General features: G+C 43.5%; 1 protein-coding gene across 6 annotated transcripts in view; it reads right to left on the bottom strand.

The window, feature by feature from the left end:
- Nucleotides 1-23,378, bottom strand: part of adgrl1a (adhesion G protein-coupled receptor L1a) — a 76,316-nt gene that overhangs the window by 34,345 nt on the left and 18,593 nt on the right. For all 6 annotated transcript variants that reach the window (XM_066660458.1, XM_066660454.1, XM_066660456.1 and 3 more), the window contains exons 2-4: nt 15,591-15,739; nt 6,485-6,698; nt 3,799-3,908 (exon numbers count right to left, since the gene is read on the bottom strand). In XM_066660458.1, the coding sequence (XP_066516555.1) occupies nt 3,799-3,908; nt 6,485-6,698; nt 15,591-15,660 (394 nt within the window). In that variant the 5' untranslated portion in view covers nt 15,661-15,739. The remainder of the gene's footprint in view (nt 1-3,798; nt 3,909-6,484; nt 6,699-15,590; nt 15,740-23,378) is intronic.

Raw genomic sequence — 23,378 nt, 5'->3', positions numbered from 1 at the left:
CAGGAAGTGGTTAGTGTAATGGATAACATCACTATCACAAGGTTTGACATCCTGCTCCAGCAGGAATATACATCTTTGAGTTCATTCGTTCATCTTAATCACTTCACCTTGATCAGGGTCGTGGTGTGTCAAAAGCCCACCCACAGTCACCAGGCACAAGGCACAATCTGGACAGAGCACCGGCCCATCACACTCACCCAGTCACTCACACACTCACTTATGTGGAGTTTCACGCACATTCACATCACAATCACACGTGGACAATTCCACAAATTCACCCAGTCACTCTCACACACACATGTAGACAATTTCCAGCATTCACCCAGTCACTCTATCTACCAGCGTGTTTGTTTGTACCGTGGGAGGAAAGTGGAGCACCTGGAGGAACCCCACATAGACACAGAGAGAACACACGACTTTCCTCACAGACAATGACCTGAAGAGAGGACCTGGTTTCTGAGATATAGAAACTTTAAAGGTGGGTGTGGCCTATATTTCCGCTTTGACATTTTGAGAGTCATAACTCCTGATGAATTCATGCTAACTGCACGCGCTAATTATCTCCCCTTCTGAGGAGGCTTTAAACTCGATGTGGTACACTGCCGAGAGCAGGGTATGAGGGCATTCAGCTTTTATTTAAACAGCAGTAAGGTCAGGGGCTGGAGCTGATGATTAGTTCTGGATCACAAACACCGCTCCATCTCCTCCCAGAGGAACTCCATCACTCCAGAGAATTGTTTCTGCCACTGGGGAAGGTGACCTTAGGATCATATGCAGCTGCTCCAGCAAATTACATCTGAGCGTGTGCTTTTCTGTGAGATTACAGACACAGTGTGTCCACTCTGTTCAGGTTTAATGAGCAAAGTGTATTCTACAGCTTTACTACCATCTTAAAAACATCGCAGCCGCCTTAAAAAAACATTACATCCTGCACCATACACACCACATACTCTGTGAAGACAGTGTGGAACTGTTTATGTTTTTTAAAAAAAGCAGATATGTTTATAATCACTCTTCATGAGGATTATCAGGCCATATCACTACAGCCTTAATACTACCTTAAAAAGGCACATGCTATATTTGCTACCATTTAATGCCAGCTTGTAATTCCACCTTAAAAGGTGCAGCAAATGCAACTTCTGTACCATTTAATGGGCACTAGCAGCAGAAAATAACTGCCGACCCACTAAATGTAGACTGTTACTAAGGAACTACTAAACAATTTAAGGTGGAAAGAAAATTCAAACTAGCATGTAAGATAACTGTTGCATACCTGTTGCACCATTAAAAATATAAGGAAAGTTAGAATTAAAATCAGAACTTGGGCATCTGCATGTAACGTCTGCATTCTTTAAGGTGGAGAGGTGCCACGATGTAACTTCTGAACTATTTAAGGTGGACTGGGTTTACAATGTATGTTCTGAATCACGTAATATGATCTGGTGTCAGAATGTGACTGCTGCACCACTTAAGGTGGACTAGCACCACAAAGGATCTGCTGAACCAGGTAAGGCGTAAAAAAAAACATCAATGAAGAAGCTTGGAGGCCTGAATAAAATGTGTGCACTGCTGAAGGTGTAGTGGCACATCTATGTAACTGCTGCACCATTTACGGTGGACAGGACACTGTTATTAAACAGCTTAGATGTGTATTCAGTTCACCTTTAATTTCACTAAGACAACAAACTAGGCTAATCTCAGGGTACCGCGGCAGTGAGGGTTTTCTCCATGGCAACATGTTCACTCAATCACACACGCAAAGGAGCGGCGACGTTTCTGGCTGATGCTAATTTGCATGGGCACACGCACAGAGTGCTGGGAATGGGGGGGAAGTAATGTCAGCTTTCTGACAGCGACGTTAATCTGGGTTGACACAGACACACACCACACACACACACACCACACACACACACACACACACACACACACACACACACACACACACCCACAGAGTTGCATGTGTAAGAGAAAGCTCTCCCGGGGGAACTCAGTAGTTGTCACAAACACTCTGGTCTTTTCAGACACAGGACACTGCAACTGACCACAGCTTTAGAAAAGAAGGGAAAAGAAAAAACATTAGCCAAGCTGTGTCACGACCAAGTTTATAAAACAAACATACACACACACGCACACACACACACACACACACACACACACACACACACACCAAGAGTCTTAAGTAAACAGTAAGTGCTGGACTGCTGGCCACACTGAAACAGAGAATGGACGGAAAATGGCAGATTGTGTCTGGACTGTACCACTGCCCTCAGCAGAAAGCGGGCTGGATTGGGGGGGGGGGGGGGGGGGTCATCTGAAAAGCAGAAAATAATCAGAAGCCAATCTTCAGTCTTCAGAACGGCCTTTAAACCTGAGGAGAATAAAATAAAATATTTAATTCCAAATGAAATATGCCTGAGACCCGCCAGCACTGCAACAGAAGTTTGTGACCAGCGAAATCAAACAAATGTGAAAGAGAGAAAGAGAAAAATGACAAATAAATAAGACAAATGAATGAGTGAATGACTGTGTTACTGTAGAGCCATGGTTACTCAGCCCTACACTGTGGGGGGAGAAAGGAGAGAGGGGTTGTGTTAGAGAGGAAAAAAAAGATAAAAACCAAAAAGCTTTTCAGAAAAAGCCCCTGGAAAGGGCTGACCCCTACTGAAAGAGAAGAGGATTACACCCGAACTACACCCGAAAAACACCACTACACCCAGTGGAGGAGTGGAGAGAGGGAGCGGGTGAAGACAGGGAGGGGTGGAAGAGGAGGGAGGGAGGAAGGGAGAGAGAGGGATGAAAGGGGATGGGAGGTAAAAGAATATTAAGAGAGAAGGGTGAGGATAAATAGGAGAAAGAGAAAGAAGAGAAAGGAGAAGAGAACAGAGAGGAGAGCTAAGTAGGAGTAGAGGAGTAAAAAACAAGAAGAGGGAAAAGAGAAAAGCATAGGTGATGAGAACAGAGAATAGAAAAGTAAAGAATACAAAAAATATGAAACAGAAGAGAAGAGAAGAGAAGAGAAGAGAAGAGAAGAGAAGAGAAGAGAAGGGTAGGGCTGGGATGGGTGGGGTACTGGTTTTTAAAGAAGTAGAAAGAGATTGCTTAAAATGTGTGTGTGTGTGTGTGTGTGTGTGTGTGTCAGCAACAAAGAAAACAGGGCATGTGGGCATTGGTGTGTGTGTGAGTGTGTGTGTATGCAAACACAACTCCATTTCTGAGTGTATTTTTGTGTGTTGTGTGTGTGTGTACAACTGCACTTTTGTTACACTGTTTATGTAAAAGCACCTATGAGTGATTAACTGTGTGTGTGTGTGTGTGTGTGTGAGAGTGACTGTGAAAACTAGACCTGGACAATATCCAAGAACAGTGACATCTTTTCTGGAGTTGTATTAATCATAAGACTTAAATATTAGTTATATTCTGTCAAAGTTATCAGCATCAAATTACTTATCACATGATCAATAACAACACTGAAAAACATATTATTTCTGATAGGTTTCCCATGGGGCTTGAGCTCCTGCTGGTGTGGATTAAAGACTGATACTTACCTGACTAACATCTTCCCCTGCTGGAGAAACGCTACGCTGCTAAACGTCTTTAAAAGAAGTCAATTTCTCAACCAAACAATCAGAATTCATGATGCCTCCCCCTTAATGACAGCCTCCCCCTTATCACCCAGGTCTAGTATAAAAATAGTATATGAGAGTGGAGGTATATATATATATATATATATATATATATATATATATATATATATATATGAAGGGTGTTAAATATGTGTGTGTATAAGTAAGTACTTACTGTATGGGACACACTCATATTGAATCTCCAGGTATTTATAGGTCCCCGGACAGGGGTCAGGAAACACATCGGCTCCGGCCACCACCACACACTGCGTACGGTTATTACATCTGAGAGAGAGAGAGAGAGAGAGAGAGAGAGAGAGAGAGAGAGAGAGAAATAAATTATTAATAACAACAATACTATTATTCATTAATTCATTCATTGTCTGTAACCCTTATCCAGTTCAGGGACGCGGTGGGTCCAGAGTCTACCCGGAATCACTGGGCGCATTGCAGGAACACACCCTAGAGAGGATAACAGTCCTTCATAGGGCGACACACACTCACACATTCACACACACACACACACTTTTGAGTTGCCAATCCGCCTACCAATGTGTGTTTTTGGACCACACCAATCCCTCACAGACAGTCACCTTGAGCGGGACTCGAACCCACAACCTCCAGAACCCTGGAGCCGTGTGACACTACCTGCTGCGCCACCGTGCCGCCCCAATACTATTATTAAAAGTATTTTTATTATTTAACTGTGACAAATACTCAAATACCAAATAACAAAATTACCACAATGCTAATATTAGCTTGGCAATATCACACATCCCATCAAAGGCTGACAGAGCCCTTAGTGTAAGAAACTGTTCATGGATCAGTGTAAACAAATATAAACATGGAAATGTTTGTAGTTTTATGTTTGTAGTCATCAATCAAGTGGCGTCTACTAAAACTGGTCAAGTTCACAGCCCTGCAGCCGTTTATGCTAATCTCAGCTGGTGTACTGCTAGTTAAGAGGCTAATCCAGTGTGGTAACTCTGTTTGACCAATTCATCCTGAACAAATTCTGACCTTGCTGTTCATCAAGCTTCAGAATGTACACAGATATGTGCCTAAATTTTAGACTTTGCCAAACCCATCACTTGCTTGCTTTCCTTGTATTACATACTGCAAATATGGGAGGGTTAAAGCTAGCACAAGACATGTAAAAAGCTCCACTGCACTCTTCAGTCTGCTCCTATGGCAATGTCATTGCACTTCAGCACACTTGAAGAAAAGCATTTACTGCTGATTTTGTTACATCAGCTAAAACACATCTGCTTCCCACCCAGAAAGAGAGGAAAATTATGTTGGAATCAAGGTTGGAGAAACTACTTGGAAGTAGCATAAATTGCTGCTTTGTTGCCAACGACATCAAAATTGACATGTTTGTGCATTGCTAATTTCGCTAACAACCATTCGACAGTCATTTTGGCTGTGGGAGCCATTGGATAAGTGCCATAACAGTCTTTTAAGTTGGATGTGTCTGTGTGTTTCTTTACCCGAAGTGGGTTTGTTAGCGGGCCTTTGACTGGGTGAAGCTCCGGTTACATAAGAACTGGATTACATTACTCTATAGGTTCTGACTGAGAGCAGGAACGAGTCATGGCTATGGAAATCTATCTTCTTTTCCTTTCTCTCTCTCTCTCTCTCTCTCTCTCTCTCTCTCTCTCTCTCTCTCTCACACTCATCACTCTCTGCTAGGCGATTAAATGAAGCTAATGTGCTAATCTGTTTGTGTGCGTCTCGCTCTGTAAGAGGAGAGTGAGGGGGAATTGATTTTTGCTCTTCTAGGAAACAGCAGCAGCACAAACATGAGGGAGACACCATGGCGCCAGTGTGGACACATACACACACACACCACTCAAATACACAAATACTCTAGGGTTACAAGACAGACTCCGTTAACGATATCATGATCTTAAAGGCAGACAAACGACTAAACCAATGGTCAAAATATGTTCTTATGTAACTGGAACATGACAAATAGATATTTTGCCTGATTGTCCTCTCCAGGCCACGCCCACAAATGTGCTTCTTCTTAACATTTTCTCACTCGTTATAAACGAGTATTAATTTTTTGATTATCACCTCTGTTTTTGTAACATGTGCAGGTAGGAGCTCCTGCTGATGTGAGACTGTGCATGTTTCTTCACTCAAAATAACAAGCTTAGAGTAGAGAAGCATTCCCAGATAGCAGACACATTTGTGCCAAATATGTCCCACTTTGGCACTTACAGCTCAGTTATGGAACCGGCAAATGTTGTGTGGGCTGGACATGGGCAAAATGTCATGAGCTGGGGCTAACCTGGTGTTATGGTACATGTCGTGTGGGCCAAATGTGGGCCAACTGTCAATTTGGCCCAGATTTGGTCCGCAAGACTCCTCATATCTTGCCCATAAAAGTGGGCTTGTGCCTGAGTTGAGGCATAGAGTCGATGCTGTAATTCAAACCCAAATGTGAGGGCCATAAAGAAAACTGCAAAGGTAGGACCACTTTCAGGTCAAAAATCCATTTCTACTGGGTTGTAATAGTGCTGCCTGTTTTACACTGCTAAAACATGAGTGCCAAATCCAGTTTAGCTGTATTTACATCTTATAATAAAGCAAAGGTTTATTGCATGGTTAAAGTGAAAATGCAATACATTTTTCCAATAGACGCCTGTGGTAAACCGCAAAGCATTATATTTTTATTAGTTTACAACTCCTCTAAACCACTGATATGGAAAATGCTCAAATTTTTCCTCAGATGGTATGTTACTTGCTGGAAAAGCAGTAAATGAAAAGTGAGAAATGAACTCTACCATAGTTTTCTTTCCCAACACAATGATTATCAGATCTCTATACTCTACAACACACATACGCACACACACCTATGAGACATGATCTTGAAGGCATCTGGTTGGTAGCACTGGACGTTCTCCATCTGAAACGGGTCAGCGTCACAGATCTTGTCATCCGTCCGGCCATAGTTGGCCGTCTCAATCATGATGACATCACTTCCTGGGCAGCGGAGTTCTATGGGGTAACCTTCACATGCTAGCTCCCTTCGCATTAGACCAAACGGCATGGCTGCCCTGCTCAGACCTGAGAGATAGGGAGAGAGAGGGCGAGAGAGAGAGAGATGAAGAGATAGAGATGGAAAATGTTCAGGGTTAGTGGTCAACTACCATTACAACTGCAGAATGATCACAGGTTAGGTCTTATATGGGGGAAATATGTCCGCATATAGGCTCCCAAGAGACAGCCATCATTTCTCTAATACTTGGTTAAGTGCCCCCTCACCTCAGTCTCAGTGTTAATCCTGTTAGGTGATTATAAATCCCGTCTGTCAAGCACCTGTCAATTTCACTACAATTATCCTGTCACCTGACATTACCATCTTCCAGAAGGAGAACTGTTCTTTGTCTGTATCTGACTGATTCATCGGATGTAATGAAATGCAGAGACAGTTTGTTATTATTTTGTTCTGAGGGTGGTTCTACTTTTGAGTCTTGGCTCTTGTTTTCCTCCTCTTCTTCTCAGAGGGGTGCTTGTTTTGAGGTTAGTTTGCTGTCATGGTTCCTCCTGTTAGTCGGAGGATGGTTCTCTGTTTGAGAGTCAATTCTACTCAGTGGTTTTGACAATGTGTTCCCTAGGGAGGTCTTCTTTTGAATCTTGGTTCCTCTCAGTAGTTCTTTCTGTTGCTCTGAGGGAGGATCTCTATTTTGATGTTTGGGTCCTATCAGTGGTTCTTCCGGCTAATCTGAAGACTTGATTCTTCCCCATGCATATTTCTCTTTTTCTGAGGGGAACTCAGAAACTAGAACTGTTTTAATCATGATTTTTGATCATGACGGTTGAAAAAATAAGTGTATAAATATAAACTTGAATTGAAATTGTGGAAGTGCAGGGTAAGATGCTGAAATATTTGCAAAGAAACTCTGGCTGAAATATACCCCTGAATGAGGACAGTGGACAAAAATTGTCATGGACATTGTCAAGAGAAACTGGAGTATAACTTACCTGAGGGGACTAACACTGTTATTAATGCAAGGAGATATCTAACCAAAGCCTTGAGAAGAAATGACTTGACATACATTTCTCTGGTCACAAACACCAGGAAAGCAATAAAAATAAGCAGAAACTACACTTCACAATGCACCAATTAAATGTATATCCAAAAGGTACTAAGCCAGCTACAACTCCCCCAGACTTCAGTGAGAAAACATCAAACCCCTGCAATACAGTAACAAGCATGGCCTGGAAGCCTGGGTTGTCTGATGAAAATTTAAATGCTTCAAGAAAAAGAGCAAGAGGATAAACAAAAGTTTACAAGCAAGCCAGTCCAATTCATTGGAGCTAGCTCCTGAGGAGCCTGCAGCCATATTCCCTGCAGGTTGCCATGGAAACCAGACCAGCGCAGTGCAGGGAGATGGAGTTTCCAGCTAAAGTGCAAGAGCTCTCAGACAAAGGAGAAAAAATAATCCACACAAAGAAACCCCCCACAGACTACACCAGGATATATTCATCTTTACTGAAAATAATAAGCAATAACCCAACTTTCCCACATCATATCCCTGTCTGCAAGAACAATGGCAACCTGGAAATACATGTTTCGTTCTACAGTATGAGTGCATACAATTTACATGATGAATGATTTGATCGTGTGGCTTTAAGACGCTTTCCTAGAGACATAATGTGAGTGATATTTCTGTAAACGCTTCAATAGCAGACAACAGCAGAATTACTATATTTCATTACTATTCATTCATTTTCTGTGACTGCTTCATCCTAATAAGGGTAATGGTACCAGAGCCAGTATCACTTTAAAATAAGACTCCTCTTATAAAGGTTAATCATTCATTCATTAATTAATTAATTATCTGTAACCGCTTATCCAGTTCAGGGTGGGTCCAGAGCCTACCTGGAATCATTGGGCGCAAGGCGAGAATACACCCTGGAGGGGGCGCCAGTCCTTCACAGGGAAACAGACACACACACACTTTCACTCAATCCACCTACCAACGTGTGTTTTTTTTAGACTGTGGGAAGAAACCGGAGCACCCGGAGGAAACCCACGCGGACACGGGGAGAACACAGCAACTCCTCACAGACAGTCACCCGGAGCAGGAATTGAACCCACAACCTCCAGGTCCCTGGAGCTGTGTGACTGCAACACTACCTGCTGCACCACCGTGCTGCCCATAAAGGTTTATATTCATACTTATTAATTAGGTACTTCTAAAGGTATTTAACATCGTAAATATGGGCGGCACAGTGGCGCAGCAGGTAGTCTCGCAGTCACACAGCTCCAGGGACCTGGAGGTTGTGGGTTCAATTCCCACTCCGGGTGACTGTCTGTGAGAATTGGTGTGTTCTTCCCGTGTCCGTGTGGGTTTCCTCCGGGTTCTCCGGTTTCCTCCCACAGTCCAAAAACACACGTTGGTAGGTGGATTGGCGACTCAAAAGTGTCCGTAGGTGTGAGTGAAAGTGTGTCTGTGTTTCCCTGTGAAGGACTGGCGCCCCCTCCAGGGTGTATTCCCGCCTTGCGCCCAATGATTCCAGGTAGGCTCTGGACCCACCGTGACCCTGAATTGGATAAGCGCTTACAGATAATGAATGAATGAACATCTTAAATATCATTAATAATCATCAATTTTTTTCTAATAGTAAAACTGTCATATCTTACTGAAAATGTTAAGGTGCACCGCATTATCATCAGTGAACAATAAACAAATGCTGAAGCTGACAGGGTTAATGTTGACTGACAGATGAGACAAAGTATGGTAAGTATCCAGAGATCTGAGTTTTAATAGTGTAGATAAATGTGAGTTTATTATGTGGCAAACAGAAGATCACTGTTGCATTTTTCATGCCTTATCATTTATTATTAATTAACTTAATGCAGTTACAAACAAATTAATAACATTAATAAACAGATTGTATACCATTTATAAACTTTATAGGTGTAGAAGTATTCTAAAGTGGTATCCCAAAGTCGACCTTTATGGTGATCTGGATGTAAGGATGGCAATCAGATCAAGTGAAGTCAAGTGTTTTTTTTTTTTTTTAACCATTGAACCATTTTGAGTGTGTTCAGTACACAGTGAAACAAAACAATGTTCTACTAGGACCAATGAGCTACTTAATTCACACAGGACTATAAAATGTAAAGAAGTGCAACAAGGAAACAAAAATATGTATAAACAGTAAATATTAGGAAGAGGAGAGGGTGCAGTATGACCAGTCACTGCTCATTCAGAGAGTAATGTCAATGAAATAAATCGCAGTATATTATTATTCTTGTCGGGGGAAACAGCAAATGTAAACATGAGTACATGAATGTAAACAGTGTCCTAATTCAGCAGCAGATGGTGTAGCAGTTGATTGTCTCTTTCAACAGTTCTTCAGTGAGCAGCAAGTTTATCTAAAGTGAATAAATGAAAAAGGTTCAGTCTTCAACAGTAGGAGTGTTTGTGAGGGGTGTGTGTGATCCTCCACAATGCCTGTTGTCTTGCGGATGCAGCGTGTGGTGTAAATGTCAGTTATGGAGAAGAGAGAGAGACAGATGAACTTCTCAGCTGTACTTCATATACACTGCATAGTCATGTGTTCCAAAATGGTGCAATTCCTAAACAGGCAGTGATGCAACTGCTCAGATTGATGTTGAGGGGCCAGGAGAGATTCTCTGCCAGATGAACACCAAGGAATGTGCTGCTCCTCACTGAAGCCATTAACAATCTCTGGAGAATGGTCGTGCCAACAAGTCAACAACCTTCTCTTTAGTTCTGTCAATGTTCAGGAAGTTTGTTGATTTTTCTTTTTACCAGTCTGTTAATCATTGTACCTCCTCTCTGTGCGCAGACTTGTCTTTCTTGCTGACACTACTGTGGTGTCATCAGCAAAGCTGATTTTGTCTTTTGAGCTCTGCTTTGCTGCACCTTTATGAGTCAGGGAGTAAACAGCAGTGGACACAGCCCTAGGGGGCCCCAGTCCTCAGTGTTGTGGTGCTAGAGATTTTATTTCTGATCCATACTGCCTGAGGTATTTTAGTCAGGAAGTCCAGGATCCAGTTACAGAGAGAGGTGCTCTCTCCCAGTAGGTTCAGTTTTCTGAACTGGTGCTAAAGGATGATTGTGTTGAATGCGAAACTGAAGCCCACGGACATCATTCAAATGTAAGTGTCTTGTCCAGTGGTGTGTGTGAGAGAGCCAGATGAACAGTGTTGGCATCACCTGTTTGGATGATATGTGATATGTGATCAAGTGATGGGAGCAGTACTGCATTGCTGTGCCTAATAACAAGCCTCAATGTGTGCAATGGGTGATTGTTATAGAGGAAGGACACCAAAGACATCGATGGCACAGGGATGATGGTGGTTGCCTTGAATAATTTTGGGACAATGGCTCTGCTCAGGGAGATGTTGAAGCTGTCGATGAAGACATCTGTTAGCTGGTCTGTACATCTTCTGAACACTCTGCCAGGAATGTCGTTTGGTCTGGCAGGTTTGTGTGGGTTGTCTCTGCGTATAGTATTCCTCTGGGAGGAGGAAGTCTTCCTGTTGCTGCGTTGTTCTATGCCTTCAACCATCCATAAAACCTGTTCAGCACATTCGGAAGGGAGGCATCACTGTCACAAAGAGGTGGTGTTGTACTTTGACAGTGTCACTTCTATTCTAGAAGTGACTGTGGATGCTATAATTGTGTGCAGGCTTTGTGTCTCTGATGGCCAAGGACAGTTTGGCCCTCGCTTCCTTGTCATCTGCTTTGAAGTTGGCTTATGACCTGCTTTTGAACTGGCTTGGATCATCTGACAAGCGGTCTGTATGCTGGAATTAGCATAACAGAGATATGAGTACACAAGTTGGGGCTGGTGTCTGACTGGTGTGTACTGGGAATGTTTATGTGCACAATATCCAATGTGTTCACTGACGGGAATTGTGAAATGTAGCGAAAACTGAGTTTTGTATGATTAAAATCTCCAGTGACGAAATCAGTGTGTGCGTGTTTTGCAGTTCACTAATCACCCTCTAGAGTGCACAGAATCCCTCCTTAGCATTCGATCTTGGTGGAATATAAAATCCAACACTGTGGTGAATTCCCATAGTAAATAAAAAAGTCTGAACTTATGCACTAACTAGAAAAACTAGCACAGTTCTAGTACCATTCTGTGTTGATGTATATATACAGGCCACCACTGCAAACCTTATGCAGCGCATACTGGTTGAATATAGACATCAGGAACTGAGTCACATCTCCATGACAATAAAGTTAGGATTGGAAGCCTAGTCTCTGCAGCAAGCCAAGATAGTTTCACTACACTTGAAGAAAACTAAGTACTTATTCTGTTCCATCAGCTCCACATGCTTGGAGAGGAAAACTAACTGCTGATTCTGTTATGTCAACACAACTTGCTTGGAGGAGAACACTAAATGCTAACCTTGCAACATTACCTGATTGAGTTTAGAGAGGACACCATTTGCTAATACTGCCACATCAGCAAACTCGTATCAATCAAAGTGTTGTGGGGAGAAAGAGGACCACTGCAGGAGAGCAAGGAGTAGTCATTAAATACTGAACTGACTGAAAGTATGAAATATTAGTGACAATTAGACACTATTTGTTTACATACAAATAATAAACAGACTAGCCCTCACAGAAGGGGTAAAAAAGTGGTAGCACAAACCACTGAAAAAACGCAGACAATCGGTCAGTTAAACTAAGCACCAAGAAATCCCGACTTGTCCTGCTTATCTATCAAAGCATATCAGTGAGTAATCTACACATTTCAATTGAGTGGCATCTTTCTTCATTCTATAATAGCTCTGATCTTACTGTAATATTACTACTTTTACTTAATTTATATATTGTAAAATTAAATATATACAATGAAAGAAAAGCTCTGGCCCTGGTTTGATTCCTTAGTTTTGCAATGGTGCTGGAGTGGTAATTGTAGGTTTACAGTACATTAATATTTTAGTGTAGTAATCCATACCAATATGTACCCTATTGTTGTTACCATACTCTCTACACTGGACTCTAACCAGAGTGACCATTTGTAATAATTTATTGACAGTCTATTACCTCATATCTTTATAAGAGCAAAGCCTACTGATGCTTGCTTATGGCAATGTCATGACTTCATATATTTTTACAGATCTACACTGCTCTGTAAAAGTACTTCTGTAACCCCGCCCCCTTTAACTAATCAATGTTTGCTCTTGAGAAATATGCATGCTACACTGATGCTGCAATTTCCTTTGGGATCAGTAAAGTGTTATCTTAGCTTAGCACACAAGTTCTGAAGGATAATACCCCAACAGTTTCCAATTAGCCTGGTGCTAAATGGCTGCCTTTATCATCACCCACTCATCTCAAACCGTGCAAAGTTGTTCAGTGATGTGTAGTAGACTTGATTATGTGGCTTGTGGCTTTTAATGATCTACGCTGACAAAGCAGCAAAAAAAACACACCCGTCAAGATGCCTGCTGCTGCTAGCATTTTAGCATTGTCCATTTCAAAGATAACAGGTCCTTTTCTGTTCATTAAATTCAGGCCAATGGGATGAGCCTAGATTCTTTTGAAGGCAGATGTACAATGAGAGACAATGAGGAGAGGGACCCAGAGGCAATGCCCTGATTCTATGCCATATTTCTCATCCCCCTTTCCTTTCCTACTGCTTATTGTTCCAGAGTAGAAAGAGCCTGGAGATGTTAGAGCTGGACCTGGCAGAGTTTAAAAAGCACACACACAGTTCAGATCTGACACAAGCTATGGCACCTACAGAGGGACAACAAGGGACATGATCCAGCTCAGAGGATCTACGAGGGGTTATGTGCTCAGCTACATCAAGGTCCACAAAGAGCTTAGACAATCTTCCAAGTAATGCATCAAATGAGCACACAATCTTCCTTTAATCCAGGGGTCTGGTAAACTGTTGCTACATAATGCAACACAAGGGTAAATGTAACCTATCATGTAATAGTTTATGCAATTACAGTTTAAGTAAGACAAACCTTTATCAAATGACTAAGAGAACACACACATTCTCCAGGGAACACACTTAAATATACAGAACTTCTGTTTGACCACATGTGCCCAAACCTTTGCATTCAGCTGTGGTTATATAACTACATTTAAATCATCGGGTAATGTAAATTAAATATGGAAATCTTTAAGACTCCTAAAAACATGACCATGGAATACCAAATCCTTGAGGAAAGAGCACAACGTCCCTGTAGTGCATCCCTGAGCTCGTCATCATTTCATCCCCTGTGACAGTTGTTACACACCAAACACAGAAGTGATAAATAATAGGATGTGATTTGTTTGTCTTCAAATTCTCACACAAGCAGATATTTAATTGACATTAACCGCATTGTCCAGGACAATCCAAACTTATAACTGAAACCCTGTATTTAGTCAGTGATGACAGCAGTGTCTGAAACGTCCTAAATACTTTCTAGAGGTAGTGCTTTGAGGGAGGAAGGTGCCGAGTCCTGTCTGAATTAAGTGTTTGTATAAATCACTGCCTGCTGAGGCACCTCTATTGGTCCGATTATTGAAGGCAACGTAGATGTATCATTCGCTGCTCTACATTTCCAATAATTGTATGTGTCAGCATTATCAGCAGCACTCTTTAGGAAAGAATGACAGTTATAACCCTTTCTAACCCAGGATTTTCCTAGTAATGTCTTTCAGTCAGTGTTCCCACCTCTGTGTAATCAGTAACCCTTACTGCAGTTCTTCCCAGACTTGCCCCTTGTTCCAGGATTCTGGCATTCGGGTTTTGTTGTTTACCTTGCGTCTGTAGGATTTCATGTTTTACAATGTAACTCTAGATACTTTCTTCTGAATTGCATATGTTTTGTTTCTTAAAAATTAAATGTGTTGCCTTTACATGCTGCCTCCAACATCTCCATTAGCTGTGCATGTTATCATGTTATCACTGCTTGTATGTGTGTATGGATTTTTTTCATACAAACAGCATGGCTTGGTGTAAGCCCTCAGCAGTCCCTCCTCCACTTCTCTAAAAATCCCCTATAGTAGTACATGCACCCTCAACAGAATCAGAAAACAAACAGCAGCCCTTGTGATAAAGTCCCTCATTGGTAAAGGCCAACAGAGATCACACTCAGGTGTGGACCATCCCCATGATACAGCCTTTTCTTCAAACAAACAGAACAGGTAAATACACCTTTCCTACAGGGTACAAAATAAAACTGTGGAGGAACAGAAGAACGCAGTTTTATAATCGACCAGAGAATGTAATTAAACCAGAGGGGAAACTTTGGGAACCAGATACTACATAATCTGTGTTACCTGCTGGTCCTCTCCTGGAGTCACTATAGCCACACTTGAATGCTATTCATATTCTCCATAATCCATAAAGATAAACTTTTGCCGTCGCTCTACTCCTTAGAGTACTGGCTAAGACTAAGACTGGCTGCTGGAGGCTCCTGCCCACCTGCCTTGAGACCAGTTATCTGCCTCCATCCCCAGCATCTCCTACATTCCACACCTTCCCACCACATCTGTGGCCCCTGACGTCTAAATGCAGCAACTCCTGGATGAAGACTTCCACAATCGGTTCCAGAATCGGTTCCAATTTATACAGTCTACCTGCAGTTTTAAATTAAAATCTACTCTTTATAATTTGACCAGAACAGGTTGGGTTCCATGTGAGTCTTGGTTCCTCCCCATGTTTCTTCCTCCAGTTGGTGCTGCTGACGTTGGCTGCTGACCTAGGGTAATTAATACTGGCTTTTGTTTTGGTTCCCAATTTCTGTAAAAATACTTTGTGACGCAAACAGGTTTTAAAAAGCACTTTACAAATAAATTTGACCCGACTTGACTAGTGAGCAGTTAGGTGAGCAGAGAATACTTTTAAAGTGACAAACCTAAAAAAGATTAAACCTGTACAAATGATGTTTCTGGGGAGACTCACATGGTTGAGTTTTAATAGCCAGCAAGAATTTGGAAGTGCTGTGGTACATACCTTGTTCAGAGGGGGCAATGTTGCTGAAAGACGCAGCCAACATCCACAGTATCCAAAGTGACAGCGCCATGGTGACAGGTAGGAAAGGGGTGGAGCCAGGCAGAGTGGGTGGAGTTAGCCACTCAGATTCCCTTTTGGCTCAGGCGAAGCTGAGGAAAGAGAAAACACCGGGGTGTTAAAGCGAGTGTGTGTTTGTGTGAAGTGTGTGACACTGTGTTTTCAGACGGATTGATGAGGACTGACCCAGTTCTGTCTGCCATCATTACCCTCAGAGACCCTCAGGAGCAAACTCTGCATAAAAGTCATCATGCAGCGATGCTGTAACCCCTTATTAGTGCTCTCAGACTGAGATCAGAGGAAGACCCATGAGTGGTTGGACTTAACTTGCATATTTTAAAGTACTACTTTTTAGATCATCTGTTTTTATAATGAAATTAAACATACACGTTTTAATGTTTTTACTGTCATTGCAAAGGCAGTACAAAGAAACTGTGCCAGTGGCATTGACAACACACACACACACACACACACACACACACACACTGAGCGGCTGGCAGCCATCCCAGCACCCTCCCGGGAAGAGATGATGGTGTAGGTGCTTTGTTTAAGGGCACCTCATCTGTGGATGTTGAGGGAGGAGACAGCACACTTCCTTTATCTCATTTTTCCTGTCAGATATTGGGATGGGTCCTGATGAGTCTGATGGGTCCTTTTAGCCGTAACTTAGACCCTGTACTTTTCTTTTATTATGAGATGTGTGGTCATTATAGAGCTACAGTTCAAATAATAATAGTTGACTGTGGTGCTACAGCAGAGGGGACAGCACTTTAGTGGAGGACACTGATTTGTGGATAGTGCTCTTGATGAGAACCAGAATGAAAGAGAACTAAGAGAATAAAGCTAAAAACCATAGCTTCTGTTCCTCGCTCCTCGCTGCTGTGCACTCGGGGTTGGGGTGAACAGCAAGCGGCTCATTATCAGGAAAGACACAAGTGTTCTGAACAGGGCTATTTACACAGGGGTGAATGAAACAGTTGGTGTTCACCTCTGAGTGTGTTTAGTCTGATGAACAGAAGCTAGTGTTCTCCTCTGAGTGTGTTTAGTCTGATGAACAGAGGTTAGTGTTCTCCTCCGAGCGTGTTGAGTCTGATGAACAGAGGTTAGTGTTCTCCTCTGAGTGTGTTGTGTCTGATGAACAGAGGCTAGTGTTCTCCTCTGAGTGTGTTTAGTCTGATGAACAGAAGCTAGTGTTCTCCTCTGAGTGTGTTTAGTCTGATGAACAGAGGTTAGTGTTCTCCTCCGAGCGTGTTGAGTCTGATGAACAGAGGTTAGTGTTCTCCTCTGAGTGTGTTGTGTCTGATGAACAGAGGCTAGTGTTCTCCTCTGAGTGTGTTTAGTCTGATGAACAGAGGTTAGTGTTCTCCTCTGAGTGTGTTTAGTCTGATGAACAGAGGTTAGTGTTCTCCTCCGAGCGTGTTGAGTCTGATGAACAGAGGTTAGTGTTCTCCTCTGAGCGTGTTGAGTCTGATGAACAGAGGTTAGTGTTCTCCTCCGAGTGTGTTGAGTCTGATGAACAGAAGTTAGTGTTCTCCTCCGAGCGTGTTGAGTCTGATGAACAGAGGTTAGTGTTCTCCTCCGAGCGTGTTGAGTCTGATGAACAGAGGTTAGTGTTCTCCTCTGAGCGTGTTCAGTCTGATGAATAGAGGTTAGTGTTCTCCGAGCGCGTTGAGTCTGGTGAACAGAGATTAGTGTTCTCCTCCGAGTGTTTTCAGTCTGATGAACAGAGCTTAGTGTTCTCTGAGCGTGTTGAGTCTGATGAAAAGAGGTTAGTGTTCTTCTCTGAGCGTGTTGAGTCTGATGAACAGAGGTTAGTGTTCTTCTCTGAGCGTGTTGCGTCTGATGAACAGAGGTTAGTGTTCTCCTCCGAGCGTGTTGAGTCTGATGAACAGAGGTTAGTGTTCTCCTATGAGCGTGTTGAGTCTGATGAACAGAGGTTAGTGTTCTCCTCCGAGTGTGTTGAGTCTGATGAACAGAAGTTAGTGTTCTCCTCCGAGCGTGTTGAGTCTGATGAACAGAGGTTAGTGTTCTCCTCGGAGCATGTTGAGTCTGATGAACAGAGGTTAGTGTTCTCCTCTGAGCGTGTTGAGTCTGATGAACAGAGGTTAGTGTTCTCCTCTGAGCGTGTTCAGTCTGATGAATAGAGGTTAGTGTTCTCCGAGCGTGTTGAGTCTGATGAACAGAGATTAGTGTTCTCCTCCGAGCGTGTTGCGTCTGATGAACAGAGGTTAGTGTTCTCTGAGCATGTTGAGTCTGATGAACAGAGGTTAGTGTTCTTCTCTGAGCGTGTTGAGTCTGATGAACAGAGGTTAGTGTTCTTCTCTGAGCGTATTGCGTCTGAAGAACAGAGGCTAGTGTTCTCCTCTGAGTGTGTTTAGTCTGATGAACAGAAGTTAGTGTTCTCCTCTGAGCGTGTTTAGTCTGATGAACAGAGGCTAGTGTTCTCCTCTGAGCGTGTTGAGTCTGATGAACAGAAGTTAGTGTTCTCCTATGAGTGTGTTTAGTCTGATGAACAGAAGTTAGTGTTCTCCTCTGAGCGTGTTGAGTCTGATGAACAGAGGTTAGTGTTCTCCTCTGAGCGTGTTGAGTCTGATGAACAGAGATTAGTGTTCTCCTCCGAGTGTGTTGAGTCTGATGAACAGAAGTTAGTGTTCTCCTCTGAGCGTGTTGAGTCTGATGAACAGAGGTTAGTGTTCTCCTCTGAGCGTGTTCAGTCTGATGAATAGAGGTTAGTGTTCTCCGAGCGTGTTGAGTCTGATGAACAGAGATTAGTGTTCTCCTCCGAGCGTGTTCAGTCTGATGAACAGAGGTTAGTGTTCTTCTCTGAGCGTGTTGAGTCTGATGAACAGAGGTTAGTGTTCTCCTCTGAGCATGTTGAGTCTGATGAACAGAAGTTAGTGTTCTCCTCTGAGCGTGTTCAGTCTGATGAACAGAGCTTAGTGTTCTCTGAGCGTGTTGAGTCTGATGAACAGAGGTTAGTGTTCTTCTCTGAGCGTGTTGAGTCTGATGAACAGAGGTTAGTGTTCTTCTCTGAGCGTGTTGAGTCTGATGAACAGAGGTTAGTGTTCTCCTCTGAGCGTGTTGAGTCTGATGAATAGAGGTTAGTGTTCTCCGAGCGTGTTGAGTCTGATGAACAGAGATTAGTGTTCTCCTCCGAGCGTGTTCAGTCTGATGAACAGAGGTTAGTGTTCTCTGAGCGTGTTGAGTCTGATGAACAGAGGTTAGTGTTCTTCTCTGAGCGTGTTGAGTCTGATGAACAGAGGTTAGTGTTCTTCTCTGAGCGTGTTGAGTCTGATGAACAGAGGTTAGTGTTCTTCTCTGAGCGTGTTGCATCTGATGAACAGAGGCTAGTGTTCTCCTCTGAGTGTGTTTATTCTGATGAACAGAAGTTAGTGTTCTCCTCCGAGCGTGTTGAGTCTGATGAACAGAGGCTAGTGTTCTTCTCTGAGCGTGTTGCGTCTGATGAACAGAGGTTAGTGTTCTCCTCCGAGCGTGTTGAGTCTGATGAACAGAGGTTAGTGTTCTCCTCCGAGCGTGTTGAGTCTGATGAACAGAGGCTAGTGTTCTCCTCCGAGCGTGTTGAGTCTGATGAACAGAGGTTAGTGTTCTCCTCCGAGCGTGTTGAGTCTGATGAACAGAGGTTAGTGTTCTCCTCTGAGCGTGTTGCGTCTGATGAACAGAGGTTAGTGTTCTCCTCCGAGCGTGTTGAGTCTGATGAACAGAGGTTAGTGTTCTCCTCCGAGCGTGTTGAGTCTGATGAACAGAGGCTAGTGTTCTTCTCTGAGCGTGTTGAGTCTGATGAACAGAGGTTAGTGTTCTTCTCTGAGCGTGTTGCATCTGATGAACAGAGGTTAGTGTTCTTCTCTGAGCGTGTTGCGTCTGATGAACAGAGGTTAGTGTTCTCCTCCGAGCGTGTTGAGTCTGATGAACAGAGGTTAGTGTTCTCCTCCGAGGGTGTTGAGTCTGATGAACAGAGGTTAGTGTTCTCCTCCGAGCGTGTTGAGTCTGATGAACAGAGGTTAGTGTTCTCCTCTGAGCGTGTTGCGTCTGATGAACAGAGGTTAGTGTTCTCCTCCGAGCGTGTTGAGTCTGATGAACAGAGGTTAGTGTTCTCCTCCGAGCGTGTTGAGTCTGATGAACAGAGGCTAGTGTTCTTCTCTGAGCGTGTTGCGTCTGATGAACAGAGGTTAGTGTTCTCCTCCGAGCGTGTTGAGTCTGATGAACAGAGGTTAGTGTTCTCCTCCGAGCGTGTTGAGTCTGATGAACAGAGGCTAGTGTTCTTCTCTGAGCGTGTTGCGTCTGATGAACAGAGGTTAGTGTTCTCCTCCGAGCGTGTTGAGTCTGATGAACAGAGGCTAGTGTTCTTCTCTGAGCGTGTTGCGTCTGATGAACAGAGGTTAGTGTTCTCCTCCGAGCGTGTTGAGTCTGATGAACAGAGGCTAGTGTTCTTCTCTGAGCGTGTTGCGTCTGATGAACAGAGGTTAGTGTTCTCCTCCGAGCGTGTTGAGTCTGATGAACAGAGGTTAGTGTTCTCCTCCGAGGGTGTTGAGTCTGATGAACAGAGGTTAGTGTTCTCCTCCGAGCGTGTTGAGTCTGATGAACAGAGGTTAGTGTTCTCCTCTGAGCGTGTTGCGTCTGATGAACAGAGGTTAGTGTTCTCCTCCGAGCGTGTTGAGTCTGATGAACAGAGGTTAGTGTTCTCCTCCGAGCGTGTTGAGTCTGATGAACAGAGGCTAGTGTTCTTCTCTGAGCGTGTTGCGTCTGATGAACAGAGGTTAGTGTTCTCCTCCGAGCGTGTTGAGTCTGATGAACAGAGGTTAGTGTTCTCCTCCGAGCGTGTTGAGTCTGATGAACAGAGGCTAGTGTTCTCCTCCGAGCGTGTTGAGTCTGATGAACAGAGGTTAGTGTTCTCCTCCGAGCGTGTTGAGTCTGATGAACAGAGGTTAGTGTTCTCCTCTGAGCGTGTTGAGTCTGATGAACAGAGGTTAGTGTTCTCCTCCGAGCGTGTTGAGTCTGATGAACAGAGGTTAGTGTTCTCCTCCGAGCGTGTTGAGTCTGATGAACAGAGGCTAGTGTTCTTCTCTGAGCGTGTTGCGTCTGATGAACAGAGGTTAGTGTTCTCCTCCGAGCGTGTTGAGTCTGATGAACAGAGGTTAGTGTTCTCCTCCGAGCATGTTGAGTCTGATGAACAGAGGTTAGTGTTCTCCTCCGAGCGTGTTGAGTCTGATGAACAGAGGTTAGTGTTCTCCTCCGAGCGTGTTGAGGTTTTGGAACAGGAGGAGATCTAACTAGAGGGTGGAAATGGAAATAACTAAAGTAGGGAGAACAATAGAGCACAAATAAAAATGAAAACATTTTGAGAAAATCTCAGTTGAATTGGTCTTGGATGGTATTTAAATTTTCTCTAAAAGCCACCTGATCCTTGTGGAAATGAGTGGCTGCCTGCTGCTCGCTAATGAAAGCAGAGTAACAGTGGATAAGAAAGGACAGATTTGTGGGTGTAGCATGGATAGGTCACTCTCTCTCTCTCTCTCTCTCTTTCTCCATCCCTTCATCATCATCATCATCAGCTCTATCCCCCTTTCTGTTCTACTCCTGACAGACAATATCTTCCGGCTGTGGAAAATGATTTATAAACGTCAGTAAAGCATCAAGCCTCCAGCCGCACACACACACACACACACACACACACACACACATACACATACGGCAGAGTATCGATCTGCTCAGCCTCGCCATGCATGGTAACCATAGCAACACTGCAATGAAGGCTGCAGCAGCAGTGCATTCAAATCTCTCTCGCTCTCTATTTCTCTTTCTCCTCCGCTCCTGTTCTTTCTCTCCTGTTTCTTTCACTTAATTTTCCCCTTCCCCTCTTCTCCTCCATTGTCCTCTATTACATTTATCTCCCTCCATTTCCTGTCTGCTTCACTTATTTCCCTTTCTCTATTTCTTTCCTCCTATTCTTTCTTCTCTTTTCATATACCTCTCTATCAGCTCTCCATCCTCCATCCCTTTTATTCTTTTCTCTCTTCATTTCCTGTCTTTGTTTGTCTTCTTTCTCTCTTTCTCACTCCAGTTCCTTTCTTTTTCTCCATTCCCCTTACGTCCCACTCTCTCCTTCTCCATTTCCCTCTGTCCTTTCTTGTCCTCTCTCTCTCTCTCTCATTTCCCAGCTCTCTCCATCTTCATTTCTCTCACTCGTCATCTTTCCCCCTTTTCTCTTTATTTCTCTCGTTCTTTCTCTGGCTTTTCATTGCCCCGTTGTTGTTTTTTTCTTTCATTCTTTCTTCATTTCTCTCCTTCACCCTTCTGCTCTTTCTGTCATTTATTCCTCTTTCCACTGACACTACCCCCCCCACACACACAAACACACACACTCACACATCCTTCTCCTAGGGGCTCCACAGATTGGCGGATAAGTGCACTGTTCCCCCAAGGAACAGGCCCACTCTCCCCAGCCTCTGGTGGAGTGTTGCCCCAGAAGAGCTGCAGATACTGGGGCAGGACCTCAACTCCAGCCCCAGGCTTTGGCTCAGCCTACATCATTAAAACACAGCCCCCCGTCTATTTCTCCATCCTCTATTCCTTTTTCTTTCTGACCTCTCCTTGTCTTTTTTATCTATTTATCTATCTGTCTGTCTGGCAAATTGTTTATCTTTAATTATTATACAGCTAAATAACGATCAGAAAAGCTGGGTTCAGAGGGTGGATGGAGCTCCATCACTCAGAGAACACATTTCCACTATTCCGCAGCTAAGTGTTGGGGCACTAGGTGTAGGAGTGGTTATACCTCTGTATCCCACACTTGGCATTCGGCATAGTAAACTTAGCAGGTCCAGTGCTGTAATATGGAGATTATGCAAGCTCAAGCCACCCCCACCCCCCCAACAACACACACAAACTCTGGGGGTTAAGTGGGAATGGTTAATATGGAAATTACACACACACAAATTCATTCAAACACACCCACCCACCCACATAATACACACAAGCATTAAATATTCCATTCAAAACAATTCGACAGGTGTATGGTCCTCTCACTCTCTCTCTCTATCCCTCTTGATCTCTCTCTCCATACTTTCCTCTCCCACTCTATCACATTACCTTTCTGTATTCCTTCCTTTGTCTCCCTGTGCTTTCTTTTGTTCTTTGTTGCTTGCCCTTTCTCTTTCCTTTTTCTCTCACATTTATTTCTATTCTCTCTCTCTCTCTCTCTCTCTCTCCCTATTTTTTTGTTTATCAGTGGACTTTTGTTCTTTCACTTCTTCTTTCTCTTCTTTTTCCTGTCCTTCAAGTCTCTTCTCTCTGTATCTTCCATCTCTCTCCTCCACCCTCTGTCTGCCCCCCCCCCCCCCTCTCTCTCTCGTGGATTCCCTTACTCCCAAAGGTAAAAAGACACACGCAAATAACACCTTCTACTTTAGAACATGCAAAAACACAGGGGACTACCACACCCTCCACACACACACACACACACACAGGGGTATGCATATCAATAAAGCCCCAGAGAGACTGTGTTGTTTTTGTGTGTGTATTAATTGTTTTTATTGTTAACGTGATCATTAAACTTTGAGTCCAGATGTGTGTGGGGACCTGATGGTCCAGGCATTCTTCTGAACACTTTCCGACCCAAGAGCAGGAGTGGTTCTGAATCACACACAACCCTCCCCAAAGGTATTTTATAAGGTCCATCCCTCCTGAGAACACAGTGCCCCTGCTCTAGGTTCA

This window comes from Hoplias malabaricus, chromosome 2 (genome assembly GCF_029633855.1).
Source record: "Hoplias malabaricus isolate fHopMal1 chromosome 2, fHopMal1.hap1, whole genome shotgun sequence".
Classification (NCBI taxonomy): Eukaryota; Metazoa; Chordata; class Actinopteri; order Characiformes; family Erythrinidae; genus Hoplias; species Hoplias malabaricus.
Note: the sequence above shows the minus strand (reverse complement) of the source record. Positions and strands in the feature narration are given on the sequence as shown.